The 13923-nt window shown below is 39.8% G+C and overlaps 2 protein-coding genes across 5 annotated transcripts in view; both read right to left on the bottom strand.

Moving 5' to 3' along the window:
* LOC144979700 (uncharacterized) overlaps positions 1 to 13923 on the bottom strand; it is a 73104-nt gene that overhangs the window by 17867 nt on the left and 41314 nt on the right. The gene's annotated exons all lie outside the window — the stretch shown is intronic.
* Positions 1 to 13923, bottom strand: part of LOC144979699 (uncharacterized) — a 33666-nt gene that overhangs the window by 12831 nt on the left and 6912 nt on the right. For all 3 annotated transcript variants that reach the window (XM_078926625.1, XM_078926626.1, XM_078926624.1), the window contains exons 6-9: positions 13146 to 13288; positions 11540 to 11765; positions 6208 to 6345; positions 4027 to 4176 (exon numbers count right to left, since the gene is read on the bottom strand). In XM_078926625.1, the coding sequence (XP_078782751.1) occupies positions 4027 to 4176; positions 6208 to 6345; positions 11540 to 11765; positions 13146 to 13288 (657 nt within the window). The remainder of the gene's footprint in view (positions 1 to 4026; positions 4177 to 6207; positions 6346 to 11539; positions 11766 to 13145; positions 13289 to 13923) is intronic.

A 13923-nucleotide genomic window follows, 5' to 3' on the forward strand; every position in this document is an offset into this window, starting at 1 on the left:
GTTGACATTGACTTTAAACATCTCTTCAAAAATACCCAAAAAATAATTAATGAAAAGCAAAATGGTTCCTTGTCTTGTCAGAGATAGGATGTCTTGGCTTTCAATTCTTCAAGATTCATAGCAGCCTACAATCTTTCAATCTCGGTGTTTAAGTTTGTGATATCAACTAAGTTATGGGCCACATCATCTTGTTTGTAATACCACCGACCAAAGACATGGGCCACATCATCTTGTTTGTAATACCACAGACCAAAGACACGGAGCACATCATCTTGTTTGTAATACCACAGACCAAAGACATGGGGCACATATCTGTTTGTAATACCACAGACCAAAGACTGGCCACATCATCTTGCTTGTTATACCACTGACCAAAGACATGGGCCACATCATCTTGTTTGTAAAACCACCGACCAAAGACATGGGCCACATCATCTTTTAGTAATACCACCGACCAAAGACACGGAGCACATCATCTTGTTTGTAATACCACAGACCAAAGACATGGGGCACATCATCTTGTTGTATACCAGACCAAAGAATGGGCACTATCTTGTTGTAACCAGACCAAAGACATGGGCCACATCTCTTGTTTGTAATACCAGACCAAAGACATGGCCACATCATGTTTGTAATACCACGACCAAGAATGGGCCACATCATTCTTGTTGTAATACCACAGACCAAAGACATGGGCCACATCATCTTGTTTGTAATACCACAGACCAAAGACATGGGCCACATCATCATGTTTGTAATACCACAGACCAAAGACATGGGCACATCATCTTGTTTGTAATACAACCAAAGACAAACTTTCAGACCAAAGACATGGGCACATCATCTTGTTGTATACCACGACCAAAGACATGGGCCACATCATCTTGTTTGTAATACCCAAATGGGACTCACACAGACAAGACTGGGGCACATCATCTTGTTTGTAATACCACGACCAAAGACATGGGCACATCATCTTGTTTGTAATACCACGACCAAAGACATGGGCACATCATCTTGTTTGTAATACCAAGACCAAAGACATGGGCACATCATCTTGTTTGTAATACCAAGACCAAAGACATGGGCACATCATCTTGTTTGTAATACCACGACCAAAGACATGGGCCATCATCTTGTTTGTAAATACCACGACCAAAGACATGGGCACATCATCTTGTTTGTAATACCAACGACCAAAGACATGGGCCACATCATCTTGTTGTAATACCACCGACCAAAGACATGGGCACATCATCTTGTTTGTAATACCACAGACCAAAGACATGGGCACATCATCTTGTTTGTAATACACCGACCAAAGACTGGGCCACATTATCTTTGTTTAACCACGACCAAAGACATGGGCACATCATCTTGATTGTAATACCACAGACCAAAGACATGGGCCATCATCATGTTTGTAATACCACAGACCAAAGACATGGGCCACATCATCTTGCTTGTTATACCACTGACCAAAGACATGGGCCACATCTCTTGTTTGTAATCCCACGACCAAAGACATGGGCACATCATCTTGTTTGTAATACCACCGACCAAAGACAGGGCACATCATCTTGTTTGTATAACCACCGACCAAAGACACGGGGCACATCATCTTGTTTGTAAAACCAATGACCAAAGACATGGGCCACATCATCTTGTTTGTAAAACCACCAACCAAAGACATGGGCACATCATCTTGTTTGTAAAACCACCGACCAAAGACATGGGCACATCATCTTGTTTGTAAAACCAACCAAAGACATGGGCCACATCATCTTTTAGTAATACCACCGACCAAAGACATGGGGCACATCATCTTGTTTGTAATACCACCAACCAAAGACATGGGGCACATCATCTTGTTTGTAAAACAACCCACCAAAGACATGGGCCACATCATCTTGTTTGTAATACCACCAACCAAAGACATGGGCCACATCATCTTACTTGTTATACCACTGACCAAAGACATGGGCCACATCATCTTGATTGTAATACCACCGACCAAAGACATGGGCCACATAATCTTGTTTGTAATACCAATGACCAAAGACATGGGGCACATCATCTTGTTTGTAATACCAATGACCGAAGACATGGGGCACATCATCTTGTTTGTAATACCAATGACCGAAGACATGGGGCACATCATCTTGCTTGTTATACCAACGACCAAAGATATGGGCCACATCATCTTGTTTGTAATACCAATGACCAAAGACACGGGGCACATCATCTTGTTTGTAATACCACCGACCAAAGACATGGGCCACATCATCTTGTTTGTAATACCACCGACCAAAGACATGGAGCACATCATCTTGTTTGTAATACCACCGACCAAAGACATGGGCCACATCATCTTGTTTGTAATACCACCGACCAAAGACAGGGCACATCATCTTGTTTGTAATACCACCGACCAAAGACATGGGGCACATCATCTTGTTGTAATACCACTGACCAAAGACATGGGCACATCATCTTGTTTGTAATACCACCAACCAAGACATGGGCACACTATCATCTTGGCTTTGTTTATACCACCGACCAAAGACATGGGCCACATCATCTTGTTTGTAATAAATGTCCAAAGACATGGGCCACATCATCTTGTTTGTAATACCAACAACCAAAGAGACGGGGCACATCATCTTGATTGTAATACCACCGACCAAAGACACGGGGCACATCATCTTGTTTGTAATACCACCGACCAAAGACACGGGGCACATCATCTTGCTTGTTATACCAACGACCAAAGACATGGGCCGCATCATCTTGTTTGTAATACCAACGACCAAAGACAAGGGGCACATCATCTTGTTTGTAATACCACCGACCAAAGAAATGGGGCACATCATCTTGTTTGTAATACCACCAACCAAAGACATGGGCCACATCATCTTGTTTGTAATACCACCGACCAAAGACATGGGCCACATCGTCTTGTTTGTAATACCACCGACCAAAGACACAGGGCACATCATCTTGTTTGTAATACCACCAACCAAAGACATGGGCCACATCATCTTGTTTGTTATACCACCGACCAAAGACATGGGCCACATCGTCTTGTTTGTAATACCACCGACCAAAGACATGGGGCACATCATCTTGTTTGTAATACCACCGACCAAAGACACAGGGCACATCATCTTGTTTGTAATACCACCGACCAAAGACACGGGGCACATCATCTTGTTTGTAAAACCAATGACCAAAGACATGGGCCACATCATCTTGTTTGTAAAACCACCAACCAAAGACATGGGCCACATCATCTTGTTTGTAAAACCACCGACCAAAGACATGGGCCACATCATCTTGTTTGTAATACCACCAACCAAAGACATGGGCCACATCATCTTTTAGTAATACCACCGACCAAAGACATGGGGCACATCATCTTGTTTGTAATACCACCAACCAAAGACATGGGGCACATCATCTTGTTTGTAAAACCACCGACCAAAGACATGGGCCACATCATCTTGTTTTTAATACCACCACCAAAGACATGGGCCACATCATCTTGTTTGTAATGCCACCGACCAAAGACATGGGCCACATCATCTTGTTTTTAATACCACCAACCAAAGACATGGGCCACATCATCTTGTTTGTAATACCACCGACCAAAGACATGGGGTACATCATCTTGTTTCCTTTTGTGACACCACAAACTAAGATATGGAACACATCATCTTATTTCATTCTGTGAATCCATCAACTAAGATATGGGCCACATCATCTTGTTTCATTCTGTGAATCCATCAACCAAGATAAGGGCCATATCATCTTGCACTGACCTACGACTTCACTCCTCATGGGTTACAAAACAGCTCACCAGGCTGATGAACCTTTCACACTAAATGATGTTACTAATACTATTGTAAAAATACATGAAAATCAATTGATGGGGAAATGTAAAATTTTCTTTTAATCCTTGATGTCAGGATTTACTAGAGAAACAACAAACAACAATAAATAACTTTTTTTTTCTAGATTGCTAACCTTTCATAGAAGGTGTGGTTGTCTCGAGTTCTGATATAGCTTTAACCACATCATTCACAACGGTGTGATTCCCTAGAGCTTTGATGGCCAGGTAAATAAACTCTCGCTGTTCATGCCAAGTCAACTCTGTTTCTTTGAAACTAGAGTCCTCTGTGTTAATGAAAAAAATATCAAGATAACATGTTTAAATTCAATAATCTTTAAAATACAGGAAGAGTACAAAAATTCATAAGACTCTGGATCAGAGTGGTTGCCTAAATCTAGATATCAAGAAACACTGCTATCCTATTTTAATTGTGATTCCAAAGAAGTTTCAAGCAAAATTCTTTTGTCTATTAAGCAAACAAATCATTTAAAGTCCAGCTACGAGGGCTCTTTCAGAAATAACCGAAAAATGCCCATTGTTCAGCAACCAGTGGAGATTTTTTAATTCTGTAAACGACATGATATTCCTTATTTCCTTACGGATATTTCTAGAAATTATGAAGTGCATCATTTTGCACAATGAATTTCTAGACGATTTTAAAGATGGCGGCCCACCTTGAAACTTGGTCAAAGGAGGAAATCAGAGCTGTCATACGTTTTTTGAACGCCAAAAGTCTGAATCCTACCGAAATTCATAAAGAACTTCAGAGTGTATATGGTGAGCATGTTATAAGCCGTACACAAGTCTATCACTGGTGTAATTTGTTTGAAGCCGGCCATTCCGACTTGACAGACAGGGAAGGGAGAGGGCGTTCGATAACTGCGACGTCAAAAGACAATGTGAAGCGAGTTGATGAGCTTATTCGTCAAGACAGGAGGTTGAAACTTCATGAAATCGCAAGCAGTCTTGAAATTTCGGAAACTTCTGCCCATAGAATTGTATTTGATGAACTTGGCTACAGAAAAGTCAGCGCAAGATGGGTTCCTAAGCAATTGACAGACAATCATAAAGAACAAAGATTGGACATCTGCAGGGAACTTTTGAGAAGAAGCAAGAGCTCACGCAGGGTTCACGGGCATACTGCCAACGCCGGCGGAGACTTTTTAGGGTACGTTGTGACTTTTCTTGACAGCATAGTCACCGGTGATGAGACTTGGTTGCACCATTGCACCCCAGAAACAAAGCAAGATTCGATGACATGGAAACATCCATCCTCACCTGTCGCGAAGAAATTCAAAGTCATGCGGTCGGCAGCAAAGAAAATAATGGGAACTGTTTTCTGGGACAGTCGTGGTGTTATTTGTTCGAAACCTTACAACCTGGAGAAACAATCAATGCTGCAAGGTACTGCCAAACTCTTGACAAGCTTAGGGAGGCCATTCTCAGAAAGCGCCCAGGGCGGTTGACCAACGGGGTCATTTTGCAACACGACAACGCTACACCCCACACAGCACGAGTGACCCAAGGTTGGCTAGAGAAATATGGATGGGAAATTTTGCCACACCCACCACACAGTCCAGACCTCGCACCATCTGATTATCACCTCTTTGGGCCACTGAAACGTGAGCTGGCAGGAAAGCGCTTTGATGTCGATGAAGAGCTTGTTGACCATGTGCGGAAATGGCTACAAAACCTTGACGGAAATTTCTTCAGAGAGGGTATCTATTCCATGGTGCGGCGGTGGCAGAAGTGTGTCAACAGACTTGGCTGTTACGTAGAGAAATGAAGGACGAGTCAAGGTATGAACGAGTGCAAGAATTTTTTTGATAGCATAAAAAACGCGGATTTTACAGGCATTTTTCGGTTAATTATGAAAGAGCCCTCGTAAATGTCAATATCAATAGGCAAGGAAAGGATAAAATTAATTATGTAATTTCAAATGAATAATTTCCTATTTTCTCCATTTCTCTGCCTTCCCAGTTTCCAGATGGCAGCCAACTTGGGAAGAAACCACCATAATGATCGTCGTCATCATCATCACTATCATCATTATCCAGATAATGATGATGATGATGTTAATGATGATGATGTTGATGATGATGATGATGGTAGTGAGCATCAGGCCCTTAACAATGTAACTCACATATGAAGGGGGAAAATATATATATATATATATATATATATATATATATATATATATATATATATATATATATATATATATATATATAATGCAAAACTTATATCAAAGCAAGAAGGAAAATGCAAGTAAACGTTAAAATGGCCAAAGTAATGATACAGTTATATTTACTTACTTTTCCTGGCACTTGACAAAAGACTGTTCGTCCAATCAATCTCATTCAGGAAATCATGTGCTCCCCATGTATGTTCTGGTACTTTAATGAGGAAATGCAAGGCTGAAGATATGCGAGTGTCCCTGTAAGAACAATTGCCTGGTACAGAGTAAGAAACAAATTATTAAATTTGATTTTTTTTCAATTAATTTTTTTTTAAATTTTAAAATTGAGCTTTTATATAGCGCGATATCCACTAAACGTGCTCAAAGTGCTTTACAAGGGGTCCCGGGCCAACAGCAACACTTAACATTTAGGACGGGACATGACACCTGTTAGGCGATATTACAATTTTTCTGGACAGAGGCAACGCTGTTAATGGCCAGGTATTCATTTTACACCTGAGTACGGTGAGAAAGTTCGACAAATGGATGATGCCAAGTCTGCAAAGATAGATCATCATCAAGCCCTACTGCAACCTCCTCGTGGTGTCGAACGGTAACAGGTCAAGCTGGCCAACTGCAGAGGGCGACAAGAATAGGCAATGGCAAACCATTCTTGTAACTTTGCCGAGTTAACTGCATGAATAAGTCCAAAAAGTTAAACGGTGACAGCGTAAAGGGGAGCATGTTTTCACGGAAGACTGCTGCCTCGCTCGGTTGGGAGCGTGATGTTCGTCAGGTCACACCGAACCGTCAGCCAGTTACTAGGCGAAATAAATTTAACAAATGTGACAAAACCAAAATTGGGACATGGAATGTCAGGACCTGTGCCCAAAAGGAAAACTAAACAACATTCTAAAAGAAATGAAACGGCTCCAAATAAATATTCTTGGCCTGGCAGAGATGAGATGGAAAGAGCAGGGAACCATGTCAAAACAAGAAAACAACATGACATATAAGATCATATGGAGTGGTGGAACCTCTTTCCAAAAAGGAGTAGGGATGATCTTAGACCAAAAATCAACCAAATTTTACAAAGGGCACGTAGCAATCTCAGACAGAGTTTTGCTGGTTAAGCTAAGAGGACCTGTAGTTGACACCAATATTATTCAAGTTTATGCACCAACAGAAGAGGCGACAGATGCAGATATGACAGAGTTTTACCATTCACTAGACAAAGCAAAACGAATGTGTAAATCACAAGAAGTCCTTATGGTAATGGGGGACCTAAATGCTAAGATTGGCAGAGGCAGAGATGGTGACATAATCGGACCACATGGACTCGGAGACAGAAATGAACGAGGAAACATCTGGGCAGATTGGTGTAGAACAAATAAATTAATGATTTCAAACACCTGGTTTCAACAACACCCAAGAAGAACCTGGACATGGCAATCACCAGGGGACAGAGCAAGGAACCAGATAGACTTTATAGCAGTATCATCAAGATTCAGAAATGGCATATTAAATTGCAAAACCTACCCAGGCGCCGATGTAGACAGTGACCATGTCCCAGTTGTTTGTACAGTAAGGATAAAGTTTAAAGCTATTCAGAGAACAGCTGGTAGAATAAAGAGGGATTACAGGTTATGCAAAGACAATGGCATACAAACAAAAATGAGAGAAGAATTTGAAAATGCACTCATGATACAAAGCCAAAGTGAACCTGATAACGAAAAATGTGAAAAACAATTTGATATATTCCAAAAGTGTGTCAAAGCAACTACAGAAAAGCATTTACCAATAGCTCAAACAAACAGCAAAAAGGAATGGATGACAAATGAAATTCTAAACCTATTTGAAGAAAGACGAAAATGCAACAGAGGGTCTGCAGAATACCAAACATTGAACAACCACATTAAATCCAAATGCATCGAGGCACACGAGAACTATCTAGACTGGAAATGCTGCGAAATCGAAAGAGAATACAAACCCAACCCCCAACAAGCTCACCAAAGAATAAAAGAACTATCAGGGAAAAGGAAAAGCAAAGCAGCAGGAAGTTGTATCCAAAACAAACAAGGGGAACTGCTATTTGAAGAACAACATATAGAAAGCCGATGGGTAGAATACATAGGCGAACTGTACAATGATCCAAATAGAAATGAACCACCACTGAAATTCAAAGAACCATTAAGCGGACCAAACATCACCAAAAGTGAAATTGAACATGCCATGGAACGAATGAAGGATGGTAAAGCAACAGGCCCTGATGAAATATCTGTAGAGGTATTAAAAAGCCTAGGAGATCTAGCAATTGATGAACTTCACATATTATTCAACAATATATACAATACTGGGAAAATTCCAGAAGATCTCTGTAACTCTATTTTCATAGCAATACCAAAGAAAGCAGGTGCAGTCAGATGCGAAAATTTTAGAACTATAAGTTTAATAAGTCACATCAACAAAATACTGTTGCGTATAATTATCAACAGGCTAAGGAATAAGATTAACCCCGAAATCGCAGAAGAACAATATGGATTCCAACCTGACAGAGGGACAAGGAACGCAATATACCTCCTCCGTGTTTTAAGTGAAAGAGCTATACAGGTTCAGACCCACTATACCTCTGTTTTGTCGACTACAAAAAAGCTTTTGATAGAGTACGCCACGAAGAACTACTAAAACAACTGCACTCCATTGGCGCTGATGAGAAAGACCTCAGACTCATGCAAACATTATACTACACCCAGCAGGCATCTATCAAAATCGGAAACTCTACAGGAAATTCCATTCCTATTAAGAAAGGAGTCCGTCAAGGGTGTGTTGCCTCACCAGATCTGTTTAATCTATACCAAGAAACAATAATGAGGGGCATAAATAATATGGAGGGAATAAAAGTAGGAGGTCACAACATAAATAATATAAGATACGCAGACGATACGGTACTCATTGCAACATCAGAAATCCAACTTCAAAAGATTGTTGACAAAGTGGTAGTAGATAGTGAAGCCAAGGGAATGGAAGTGAATATCACCAAAACAGAATGCATGGTAATACAGAAAAACCCCGAAAACAACAACACCTGCAATATAACGATTCACGGCGAGCAGCTTACCAACGTAGAAAGTTTTAAATACCTAGGTTCAATATGACAACAGATGGAAGATGTAACCGAGACATACGAGCAAGAATAACTCAAGCCAAACAGGCCTTCATGGACCTGGGAAACATTTTGAAAAACAAACAGATGTCGTTCGGGATTAGATTCCGAGTCTTGAAGTGCTACGTGTGGCCAATCTTGTTCTACGGATGCGAAAGCTGGACTACAAATGCAGAAACACAAAAGAACATTGAAGCTTTTGAAATGTGGTGCTTGAGAAGGATGCAGAGAATATCGTATACCGCACACAAAACGAACGAAGAAGTGCTAAAACAAACATACCAACAAAGGAAACTAATGCCCTTAATAGTGGATCGACAACTATCCTTTTTCGGACACATAGTAAGGAAAGATAGGAATGAATACCTGGCAAGTTGTGGAAAAATACCTGGTAAACGCGCCCGGGGGAGACAAAGAAAAACACTCATAGACCAACTGAAGGGCTTCACCAACCTAACAATCCAAGAGCTGTTTGAAAAAGCAAGAGACAGGGAGGAATGGAGAGAGATAATTCATGCAGTATCCGAAGCCTGGACCAGGCATGGAACCTAGAAGAAGAAGACGGTGAGAAAATGTGAGTAAAGAGCCTTTTCCAAGGACTCAACTATGCGCAGAGCGAGGCTCGAAACCTTTCTTCCAATCTGAAAGTGAGTGTCATACCACTAGACCACATAGCCGCACAAATTTGATTTTCTACATGCTTTGACAACAGTAGCATGACCTTTTTATCTTGATATCAAAATTAAAGTTGAAATATATTTAGAAGTGCGGCTATGTGGTCTAATGGTATGACACTCGCTTTCGGATCAGAAGGTCCTGGGTTCGAGCCTCGCTTGGCGCATAGTTGAGTCCTTGGAGAAGGCTCTTTACTCACATTCTCTCACCGTACTCAGGTGTAAAAATGAGTACCTGGCCGTTAACAGCGTTGTCTCTGTCCCAAAAATTTGTAATATCGCCTGACAGGCGTCATGTCTCGTCCTACATGTTATGTGTTGCTGTTGGCCAGGGACCCCTTGTAAAGCGCTTTGAGCACGTTTAGTGGATATTGCGCTATATAAAAGCTCAAGAAGTATAGTAAACTCTCATTAGACCAGTGCATCTGGATTCAGGTTATATATCATGGTCAAGGATTACTATACTGTATAGTTGTCCTTGATAATGGTATAAAAAGTATAACAAAATAGTTCTGTAATCGAGTTTATATAATCGTTGCTTGCCATTAGCTTGGACAGTGTGATGAGGTGCACTGCACTGTACAATACCACCACACCAAGCCAGGGCCAGGTATTAACTGACAAGACGACAATTTTCAAGGTTTTGTTTCCATTACAATACCTATTTCCCCGTCGCATTCATCAGACCCAGTGCATGAATCATTAAGGCACCCCAAAACGTGTTACTCCACAGGTCAAACTCACATAAATGAGTACACAGTGGTAAAAGGTGTGAATTATTGTTTCTTGTTACTTCATTTCAGAAAAATGTGTCGGTCGGTCGCTTTTACTATAGACAGCACAATGACATGACAAAAAATACTTAATTTTCAAATCAATTCTTAAAAAAAAAAAAAGAAACGAAGTGAGAGAGAGAGAGAGAGAGAGAGAGAGAGAGAGAGAGAGAGAGAGAGATAGAGAGAGACAGAGAGAGAGAGACATAGAGAGAGAAAGATAGATAGATAGAGAGAGACAGAGAGACAGAGAGAGAAAGATAGAGAGACAGATAGCTGGATAGAGAGAAAGAGAGAGAGAGAGAGAGAGAGAGAGAGAGAGAGAGAGAGAGAGACATGTCAGATGATTGGCTAAACCCTAGACTTGAAAGGTCTATTCACCCTTGCGTCCACCGGTGTCTTTCTTCCATATAAATTATTCATCGAAGTTAACCCTAATTCTCTTACCCATTCTTGCTTTACTATTACATCAGTTTGATAATAATCACTGGTGTACTTTAGGGTCGGAGGTCATATTCAGTGCACTAGATATTATTTAATTTGTGACCAATCATCTCAAAATGGTATTTGATGGACCAGATGACCAAATGTGAATTTAAAGTGAAAATGATGAGAGATTTGACAATTTACTTTTCATCTCCTTTATTTCTTCTTAAAGAATCAGAACGTTTGGCATGTCTCATATTTCTGACTAAGAATTCAATTTTCACGATTTATATTGTCCTGATCTAATAGATATTACTGTTTTAAGGCAATGGGCCACTAATGAATATTTATTTCCCCTCCCCAACCAATATATATTAATATCATTTTTTCATTCAATAGGGAGATGTCAAAATGATGCGAATAAAAAATTACCTTCTTTAAAGCAAGCCTCGATACACCTGACAAAAGCTCTGTATCCTGAGATCTTCAAGGGATCAGATGAAATGCCCTGGATCCAGGTGTCACCTATCTCAAATTGTCGAACAGGAAGTGATTGCTTCACATTTTCAAGGGACGCAACAAACTTGTCAAAGGTAGATGCAAATATTTTGGCATTTGGAAATTCAGCACTAAGGATTTTATAGTTGTTTATTATTTCCTGTGGAAAAAAAAAGTTGGCATAAGATACATATTTTTTATACTTAAATTTTGAACAGGAAATTTAATTCAAATTGCTGTATGGTAGATTGGTGATTTACAACATATGGGATTGTCCAGAGAAAATGAAATATGTGTTGAATGCATTGTTGACATTGGTGACAGAGTGGAATGGTGTTTTGTCCTATAATAAAATGGAAGTAATGTTGAGAGTGGTCAGCGACCAGCTGGGTTACAATGATCAAGAAACTCTGGCCCAAACGTTGTGTCCTTGTATAAGGAACTTTACACACCTTTCCAACTCAAATAGAGGTGTGTGAATACCTGGTTATAGAGGGAACAAAGTTGATGTCACCCAGCTCTTTGTTATTATTCTTGACAGCCTGTTAGTGATTAGTTTTCATTATATAAATGACTCAGGCTAAAAATGTTAAAAGTTACTCACAGTTTTGTGTGTTGGTATGTTTAAATTGGCTGGCTGATGTTGGGCGAATTTTACCTAAATGCATAGCATCAATAGGCAGAGATGACTAGTGTAGGGTCACCTAACAAAAAACGTAGTGTATGATTTGGAAAGCTGTGCATATATTTATCTAAGTATTCTTTTATAAACAACTGGGCTCACTCTGATCTCTATAGATAGTATGTGCTTGGCTAAGAAGTTCACAAGATTGCCATCCGAAAGTATAATGGACCGACGCACAAAACTATGTAACTGTGTAACCTTGAACGTTTATAGTCTGAATAATACAGTTTAGTGATAACTACTCATAACGCGGATGGCAAAAAACAATAACAAAGACCTTAGTGACGTCAACTTCATTCTATCTATACAGAGTCAAATCTGGAGATTTATATGACAAAAAAAAAGAACAGATTTTAAAGAAAGCCTGGGTTCTAATGATTGCTGATTCCCTCACCCTCCTAACCTGTTTCAAAATAATATATGGGTTCCCTTTGTATAATATGGGGTCCATATAGCTCAGTTGTTAGAGCACTCGCTAACACGCAAAGGGACTGAAATCAACCCTGGGTGAAGTCGAGATATTTTCTGACCCTGCTGTCCACACAACAGTGATTGGGTAGCTGGGTTTGTTAGATCTGGTGGAAAGTACTTTGCAATAGACTAGCATCCTATCCAAATGGTAACGAGCAATTGCTATTTTCTGTTTTACCCTATAGAAACCAGGATAAAGACGATTCCATGGGCCTAATGGCTTTGAAGGACTACTCTTTTTATTATTAACATATGAAAAGAACATATGAAAAGGCATATAAAAATTTAGTGGAGATCATGATTATGAGAAAGACGACCAGGAGGACAATGACGACGATAATATGATTATGAAGAGGACGATATTGATGATACTTAGTAAGTAACCTCTGGATCCATAGGAGGTCCTGTGTTATCAGTTCTGAAGGCAAAGCACAGAGCTTCATCCAATCCGTCAGCCATAACACATTTGTCTCTGGCTAAACCTCCAGGATGACTAGGGTCTGGACCTGGATTCAATGGGTAGCCACCTGAAATCAAACGGAAAAATCTGTGAAGCTGAAATTCAATGATCTCATTTGACAAATACGTGTGTAAACAAACGTTTCAAAACGGTAATATGTTGGAGTGGTATTGATGATGAAAATAGAATTTATAGTTTATAGTCATAAAGATGAGACTTGAGTTAAGTTTTTGTGTGTTACTGAGGAGATTGGATATAGTTGGATAATGCAAATAACTGAGATTTCATATTTTTGACCATGATGGTTCTAATTTTCAAGTCACTTTTCAACCTCTGGTTCATCCCAACATAATATCTGATCAAGGTGAGGGGTCACACTTTTTGACTCAACCCTTACTTAAAGTTAAAGAGCTCGATTTGAGGAAATTTCACCCTTGTCTGATGTTAAATCTTTTCATTTTTAATTTAATATGAAGGATGTAACAGCAATCTGACACTTAGTTCAATGAAGACATAGTTAAAACGGTTAAGAATACTTATGACCAAAATAAAACCTGAACAATTAACAGTAGTGAGAGATTAAGGGCAGAGTAAAAGCCTCCCCCACTCTGTTATTTTCTTCTTTTCTCTACTCATATTAATTGAAATATATCCATGTCAATTATTCTCCCTCATTAAACAAATATATAGCCCCTTCCAGAC

This window comes from Berghia stephanieae, chromosome 9, assembly GCF_034508935.2.
Source record: "Berghia stephanieae isolate SIO BIC M18660-M18661 chromosome 9, UCSD_Bste_1.3, whole genome shotgun sequence".
Lineage (NCBI taxonomy): Eukaryota > Metazoa > Mollusca > Gastropoda > Nudibranchia > Aeolidiidae > Berghia > Berghia stephanieae.